This window comes from Rutidosis leptorrhynchoides, chromosome 7, assembly GCF_046630445.1.
Source record: "Rutidosis leptorrhynchoides isolate AG116_Rl617_1_P2 chromosome 7, CSIRO_AGI_Rlap_v1, whole genome shotgun sequence".
NCBI lineage: Eukaryota > Viridiplantae > Streptophyta > Magnoliopsida > Asterales > Asteraceae > Rutidosis > Rutidosis leptorrhynchoides.
The window spans coordinates 306,036,363-306,045,274 of NC_092339.1; the positions used below are offsets into that span (position 1 = coordinate 306,036,363).

At 32.3% G+C, this 8,912-nt stretch overlaps 1 protein-coding gene across 1 annotated transcript; it reads left to right on the forward strand.

The window, feature by feature from the left end:
* The first annotated feature begins 5,100 nt into the window (after positions 1–5,100).
* Positions 5,101–6,845, forward strand: LOC139860130 (tetrahydroberberine oxidase-like). Its single transcript, XM_071848904.1, has one exon. The coding sequence runs from the start codon at positions 5,101–5,103 to the stop codon at positions 6,694–6,696; it is 1,596 nt and encodes a 531-aa protein (XP_071705005.1). The 3' UTR covers positions 6,697–6,845.
* Positions 6,846–8,912: the final 2,067 nt, after the last annotated feature.

Below are 8,912 nucleotides of genomic sequence, written 5' to 3' on the forward strand. Positions count from 1 at the left end.
TGTATGTTCAAAATGATGAATAAATTAATGTAAGGAGCATAGACACAAGGATTTATAGTGGTTCGGGTGGATGTTAACTAATCCACCTTAATCCACTCCCCGATTACACTAATCGGGATTTCTTGCTTCACTAAGCACTTTTCTCCAAACCCGGTGGAGATCCGATTTACAAGTCTTCAACTTCTTTGGTAGACAACAAACCTAATCTTTCTATCCCTTTGAAAGACCAACTCTAACCTAGATCAACTTGTCTTCACCTTGGACAAGTATTAATCTCCAAATGCGATTAATCAACTTCCTAAGTCCCTTTAAGGAAGTAGATCACTAAGCTAGCATATGCTTCTACTAATTGAAGTTACAAGACTTATACACTTTGCAATGATGATCCTAAGATAATACCAGGACATACATTACACTAAGTAAACTCACAAGATACATGATTTTGATTAGTAAGTTTATAACAACCCAATTCTATATCTATAAGATCATAGAATATTCTCTTGCTTGATCACATTTGAGTAGTAATTGATGCACTTGTGATCTCTGGAAGTAAGCCTTTGAAATATACAAGAGGGTCAACTTCAAATGCTCTTCAATTGATATAGCACCTGCAAAAGAAACCCAACATCCTATACAAGTACTATATGCATTAAGTGTGTGAGATTTGATCTTATTGAGTGAAAGTGACATAACACTCTAAGAGTGGTAAACCCAACATTCTTGGAGAAGTGTCTTAATTGATATTTTAGTAAATCTCAGTTTTGTCAAGACTTAGTTAGTCACATTAATGCATTTGGTTCAATCCTAGAGACTAGTCAATGTGTCATTAACTTCCTAGTTTCAATTAATCACAAGTCATATTCATTTCAAGGTTAAGTAGAGATTAATTGAATGATGTCTTTCTAAAATAATCATTAAGTATGTAAAGACATCAATGTTAAGTCATACATGGATAAGTAATCACAACTTGTCACTTAGACAAGACCAAATAGACAATTGACCATTATTCCTTTGTGAACCATTTTACACTTAATTTATTGGAGTAAACTAGTTACTTGAATCCCAGTATTCTAACTAGTAGCATATAGCAAGCATGTTAGTTAAGTTGGCAAATTAATGAGTATTAAACATATTAGGAAGTAGCAAGTAATACTCACACATAGCAAGAGATAGTTATTCTAAAATCAATCATATAAATATTTGCACAACATTATTGTTTAAGCTTTTAGTAAGCTTACTTTCAATATAATATATTGCATGATTAATGTGTAAGCACACATTAATGTTCAACACATGCACAAGGGAAGAGCAATCTCTAGTTGGGACTTGGTGACCATCCTAAATGTATCTAAGTGTATTTTAGGATTACAATTCTTTACTAGTTACACTTGAAAGCATTGTTCTTCATTTAGCCTTAATCACTAAGTCAAATTTAATTGAAATTAATATTCTAATGACATTAGCTTAAGTGTGTTGGTACTTGGTGATCATACTAAAGATATCTAGATAAAATTTAACATCACAAGTTATTGATTAACACTTATGTATTATGCCTAATCATGGTTAATTTGTCATTAAGATGTAATTAAGCGTAATTAACCAAGATTGGTGTTTTTATGACCAAGACTCAATTGAGTATGGAAAGGACATCTATTTTAAGCGTGTTGAACAAAGTTTCATGAATTATAGATGTGGGGAACTAGTCAAACTAAATTTGGTCAAAAATGGTGACAGAGAAAACTGCGATCGCACTGCAGTTGACCGTGGTGGCGACCATGCAACTTGTTTTCACAAAACTGCGTTGCAATTCAGTTTGGGTTTCTACGGCTGGGTATGCGGTCGACCATACTCTGACCGTGTATTTTGCTGACATTAATTTTCATTTTTTAAGTTTTGTTTGACTTGGTCATTTGCAAGATCAAGTATGGTTTAGTAACCTTGCGTGTTTTATGTTAAGATGTCGATCATCACTTATGCATATGTATGTGTCATCATCAAAACATATACTTTGGTTAAGCATCATATCTAACTTAGTCGATTAGTCCATTAACCAACATTCAACAATATATATATATATATATATATATATATATATATATATATATATATATATGGCGAATTATATATTCTATAAAATGAGGGATTTTAATCAGAAGAAGAATGGAACCAAACAATACAAACAAACATGAAAAACCTCAATACTAGAAAATCTCAACAACAAACAACTGTTATTATTTATAATCGAGCTTAACCTACCAAACCTAGACAACAATAAACACGAACCCGAACACAACAACGGCTCCAACAACGAAATATGGCTAAACTAAACAATGCGACCAAGAGGAACACATATTATATAATAACATAATAAGTAAAAAAAAAAAGATAAAAAAAAAGACAAAAAAGGGACCAAATACCAATATAAAATCATTTGTTACAGTGGTGTGAGTGGGTTCATGTTTTTTTTTTTTTTTTTTTTTTTTTTTTATGGTGATGTAGTGTAAGTTGAAATGTGAAGTTATGGTGGTGTGAGTTGGTAATAATGTTATGTGAATGATGAGTATTGTGATGATATGATAAAAATATGTATGGCAGATGAGTAAAAAATAATAATAAAAAAAGTTTTTAACTCGCGTGACTGTAACATCATAAATGGGTGTTGGTGCTTGCCATGTCACCACCCACGGCGTGGGATGGTGACCTTAACAAGTCACAAGTGGTCCAAGACCATTTGTAGTGGGGCTAACCCACGCTCATCGGATTCTACGTGGAAGAAAAGATACGTCTCAAAGTCCTTGTGGGGCATTGGATTTGGGAAAAAAAATGGGGGCGCCAGTTGCTATCCAACATGCGAAGCAACATGAGTTACTTTGTCTTTATTAATTTTATACTACATCCGTTATATCACAAGTGTTCACATTTCCATTTTGGAATGTCTCATTTCAAGTGTCTACTTTGTGTTTCAACCAATGAGAATGGGTTATTCTGAAGAGAGAAGATTTCTGATTGGTGGAGAATGAAGTAAGTGAAATTTTATAAAACTGTGTGTAAAAAAGTAAGAGAAATTTGTAATGAGACGGATGTAGTATTATTTATAAAATATTATTTTAAAACCTTTTATACTTCTTTACCAATTATATTTTAACACGTTACCAGAACACTCATACCCTCACACTCATACCACGATTACTGCACACCAAAAATTCACACATTCTAGTCATATATATATATATATATATATATATATATATATATATATATATATATATATATATATATATATATATATATATATATATATATATATATATATATATATATAAGTGGTAGGATCAAGATGGAAGTAACCATTCGGGGGGAAACAAAAACTTTTTTTTTTCGTTTTTTGAAAAAACTTTGTTCATGAACATTATAGATGAGATGAAAATATGAACATTTAGTAGAGACACTTTGTGATAAATATTTTTATTTTGGCGGGAAATCGCTCAAAGAAGTAATATATAACAATTATCGTGTTTTTCGAGCGTATTTTGAGGTTTTAACTATTGGGGTTTAGATATTAGAGTTTAGATATTAAGGTTTATAGGGTTTAGATATTAGGGTTTAGAAATTTAGGGTTTAGGGTTTAGATTTAGGGTTTTGATTTAGGATTTAGATTGAGTTTTTAACACGAACGGTTTAGAGTTTAGGGTTTAGGGTTTAGGGTTTGGTGTTTTGGGTTTATTCATAAACCCAAAACACCAAACCCTAAACCCTAAACTCTAAATCGGGCTAAATTTTACTTCACAAAACATGGAAAAAAACGTTCATATTCTTCACGAACAATATTATCTTGAATGTTATTTTTGTCGATCGTTTTCCTGCCTAAATAATAACATTCATCACGAAGTGTCTCTTCTAAATGTTCATATTTTCGTGTGATCTTGATGCCGGAAAAAAAAAATTCAAAAAAAAAAAAACGAAAAAAAAAAATTTGCTTCCCCCCGATTGGTTACTTCCCCATTGATCCTGCCCCTATATATATATATATATATATATATATATATATATATATATATATATATATATATATATATATATATATATATATATATATATATATATTCCAAAAATCAAACTAACACTACTAAACCACATCTATCTGAAATGAAAATTTCCCAATAGTATTATAGTAAGGGTTAAAGGCATAAATATGCCATATACTTTTATTTTTGTTCCAATGTAGATTATATACCCCGAAAAATACCAATGTAGGCTATATACTTTCATAAAGTGTACTAATATGAACGAACAAAACTTATTAACCAGATAAACAACTAAACGATGACGTGGCATCCTACGTGGAGAATGACGTTAGTGATACATTAGAACAAAACTGAAAGTATATAGCCTACATTAGAACAAAACTGAAAGTATATAGCCTACATCGGAACAAAACTGAAAGTATATGACCTATTTGTAGCCATATAAAATGCAAAAAAAAAATGTTAAATAATTAAGTTTACCGGTTCAGCATGTAAATTGTTAAATTTGTGTATATCGATATAACTTTTAAGAATATATAACCTATATTAGTATTTTTTTTGGTATATAGCCTATATTGGAACAAAAATGAAAGTATATGGCATATTTACGAGTTTAACCCTTATAGTAATGGTCTAAAAGATATGACCAAATCAAAGTACACGATAGTCTATTCAAATAACCGGCGTATCTATTCAAATTTTTATGAAAAACTAAACGCAGTCTCAATTCTTCGACGACTTCCAATTCCCCACATCCAAAACTATAATTTTTTAAATCAAAATGGATAACGGGGAAAATTATAAATGGTAAATAAACATATACGTTAAAAAGAATATATTACTAGTTTTTAAGACTAATTAAATGCCGTCAATAAGAAAACTCGTTTTCATTTGACTTTGAGGGAGGAAAAAAAACTCATCTCTGACTTTCAAATTCAATAATTGTTTGCTAGAAAATAATTTAGCCCATACTCCGTATTTTCATAATACCATCCTAACATCTATAGTGGATCTCTATAAATACAAACACGACATTGGCTATCAAATCACATTCAAATTCACAAATTAGAACATAATGAAATTTCAACTAATACTTTCAGCTTTAGCTCTTTGTTATTGTGTAACATTATCAACATCCTTTCATGATCATGTTACTTCAAGCTCTCAAGATTTCATAAGTTGCCTTGAATCCAAATCGAATAATGTCAATGGCATCTCTAAACTCATTTTCACCCCTAATAATGTATCTTTTCTACCAATTTGGGAAGTTAGAGTCAACAACAACAGATTCAACAAATCCTCAACTCCGAAACCATCGGTCATTGTTACTCCGATTGACGATGCTCAGATTCGAGCAACACTTTTATGCAGTAAGAAATGCGGATACGAGATGAGGATTAGAAGCGGAGGCCATGACTATGAGGGAGTCTCGTCCACCACTAATGTTCCGTTTGTAATGCTTGATCTAGCCAGGATGAGGTCTGTAAACGTGGACGTTGCAAAAAGGACCGCATGGGCCCAAGGTGGCACTACAGTTGGTGAAGTTTACTATGCCATATCTCAAAAGACTAATAAGTTGTATTTCCCTGGTAGTATTTGTCCCACTGTGGGTATTAGTGGGTACTTGGGTGGTGGTGGCTATGGAAACATGATGAGAAAATATGGTATTGGTGCGGATAATGTTGTTGATGTTCGGTTCATGGATGTAAATGGAAAAATTCTAGATCGAAAGACTATGGGCGAAGATCTGTTTTGGGCAATTCGTGGTGGTGGTGCTGCAAGTTTCGGAATCGTCCTTGCATGGAAGCTTAGGTTGGTTCCGGTGCCCGAATTAGTAACTGTATTTTTAGTGAACATAACTTTGGAACAAGGTGCCACAGAGATTTTTTATAAGTATCAACACGTTATACCGAATATTGATGAAAATTTGTCCATCAGAGTTCAAATGTCTAGCGAAAATATCGGAAACACTAGCAAGAAAACCGTACGAATGTTATTTTTTGGACTTTACCAAGGCTCAATGGACACATTACTTTCTTTGTTAGATGAAAAGTACCCCGAGCTTAACGTCACACGAGAAAATTGCCAAGAGGTGACAATGGTCCAGTCGACCCTTTTTTACCAAGGCTTTCCAACTGACACCTCACTCGAGGTTCTTGCTAATCGAACTGTCAACTTTAAGCTCGATGGACAAAACAAATTAGATTACGTTCGCAGCCCAATCCCTATAAATGCCCTCAAAAAAATCTGGAGACAGATGTTTAAAAGTGTAGGATCAACTTTGATCATGCAACCTTTTGGGGGGAAAATGGATGAGTACTCAGAGACTACAACTCCTTTTTCTCATAGAGCTGGAGTGTTGTATCAATTTCACCAATTTGTTCAGTTTAATGACCAAACCTCAGACACGACACCAATATCGCTCCAACGTATAAGTTGGCTACGAAACTTTAACAAGTACATAACGCCTTATGTGTCGAAGAACCCGAGGGAGGCATATTATAACTACATTGACTTTGATTTGGGTGTTAATAGTGCTACTTATGAGGAAGCAAGTGTTTGGGGAAACAGATACTGGAAGAAAGATAATTTTAAGAAGTTGATTCGCATCAAAGCTAAAGTTGATCCACAAAACTTCTTTAAACACCCACAAAGTATACCGCTTTTCTAGTTAGTTGATCCACAAAACTTCTTTAAACACCCACATAGTATACCGCTTTTCTAGTTCATCGCATTATATCATCTTTTTATGCTTGTAACTTGTAATGTTTTCTTATACATTGTTACTTTTTATTTTGTAATGTATCTATCATTAATGAATGAAGAAATAAAAACTTAACTCTATTTACGAGTTCTTATTTTTATTTTGCATGATTACCGAATATAGCTAGATGTTAAAAAACACATATTTCAACAGAGTGTGAAATTTAATCTAATAGTGAATTTAAATTAAATTATAATTGTGTAGAAATACATACTGTAAATAGAGTAGATAAGTTTCATTGCGTATATTGTTATAACACTAAACTATATGAAAAAACCGCAACGAGTATGTCTTCGGTAATATTAAAGTTGGTTCCCCAAAGTTAGTGTTTGAAATTCAAATAAAAAGTTTTGAATTGATAAATTGTCGATGGAAGAAAGAAAACTTGGAGTGGCAAAATTGGCTAAATAATCCAAAGATTTTAGATGTTAAGCCGAAAATCAAAGAAGGAATAGGCTAAGTGTAGGTTTTTTCACTCAAATCTCAAATAACTCCCTTGGATAGAGACTAAGTGAGGTAAGGTCGAGATACTTTGTCGCTATATGTTCAACATTGTACCTCGTATCCTATCTCATCTTGTTTAATCAAGTACGTCTCTGTCATGGTGGCTATTGAGATAGATGAGTTTTTTATTTTGCATGTTGACTCTGTTCAATACTTTGTCGACTCTGTAACTAGTTTAGATTCCTTTGGGTAACACCTCCTGTAAATTTCTGTGTTTGCTTTAATAAAAGTTCTTAGGCCTTTCTAAAAAAACTTAAACCTTCCATCTATACAGAACAAACCAAAACCACTGAGACTTACACCCAAATTGAACAACAATCCATCGTGACCGTTGGATCTCATTAGACTACACCGGTCATTCTCTAATTGATCTCACATTAACTTCAATTTTACGCAATGTCAACCTAAACATCATCATTCTCCTTGAAGAACATGTCATCGGTTTGATTCATTATCGGAACCTGAAACAGAATTGACTTGAAAAACACTAATCTGATATCTGAAAACACTTCGGTCTGTTACCAATTCTTGGGTGGTCGGCGTTACGAAATGGTTAAGTTTTTAGTTGCAGAAATAATTTTTTAAACAAATCACATAAACATTGTGTAGTAGTTAAATAAGTTATTTAAAAAGATGATCAACTTAAGTACTTAACCATTATAGCTAAAGTTTGGTGAGAATGGTTGTGGCATGAATGTTTTTGCGAGAATTTTTTGAGGGAAGCATAATAATAATACTACTCCGAAACCAAAATCCACCATTTTCATCTATTTAAACACCTGCAACCAGCACCATTTACATCTACCCAACTACGGAGTAATAAATTTCTACTTAAAATGATAATAAAATAAAATAACCTCTTCGACGGCATGTCAGAGATATTAGCTGGAATTTTTTTCCTTATTTGGCGCAAAATCAAAAAATTGAATAATAAATTATAAAAGTATTGCCGACGACTCTATTAGGACATGTCGTCGGTAAACTTTTGGTCAAAATCCGACAAAAAGTGAAAAAGATAATATTCTTTTGTCGTTTTGTGGGGTTCCCGAGGACAGGTAGTCATATTGACGTGTTTATGTAGAAGCAAATGCGGTCCAGTGACTCCACTAACTTTTAGTATATTTTTGTGGTAAAATATTACGGAGTATTAAAATTTAGATATAACTCCATATATTTTTATTATTAGTGGTTTTTATAGAAGTAAATAGTAATTCTTTAAAAATAATTAACAAAGTACCACTCAAATGGTAAAGAACTTCAATAAATTTTGATTCTAAAATTGTTACCTGGTAAGTGGGTAGTCATCAGCAAATATGTCGCCGGAAAAAGTCTTTTTTCTTGTAATAACTCTAGATAAATAATAAATATATGGTTAGATGATTTGGTCTTGTTCATGTATGCGATATTTTAATTAACATTTTTCCGAATTTGTGTTTAACTCTAAATCAAAGTAAATAAAATATAATATTAAGGCATGCATGGCTGACGTCCAATATGCGATTAGGTACAATATAAGGTTCAACATGTACAACTGTTGGATGTAAGAAGTATGAGATGTGGAATACTTCAATTGTGGAATAAATCAGCGCAATAATATTTTGATGATTTACTTTCAACGA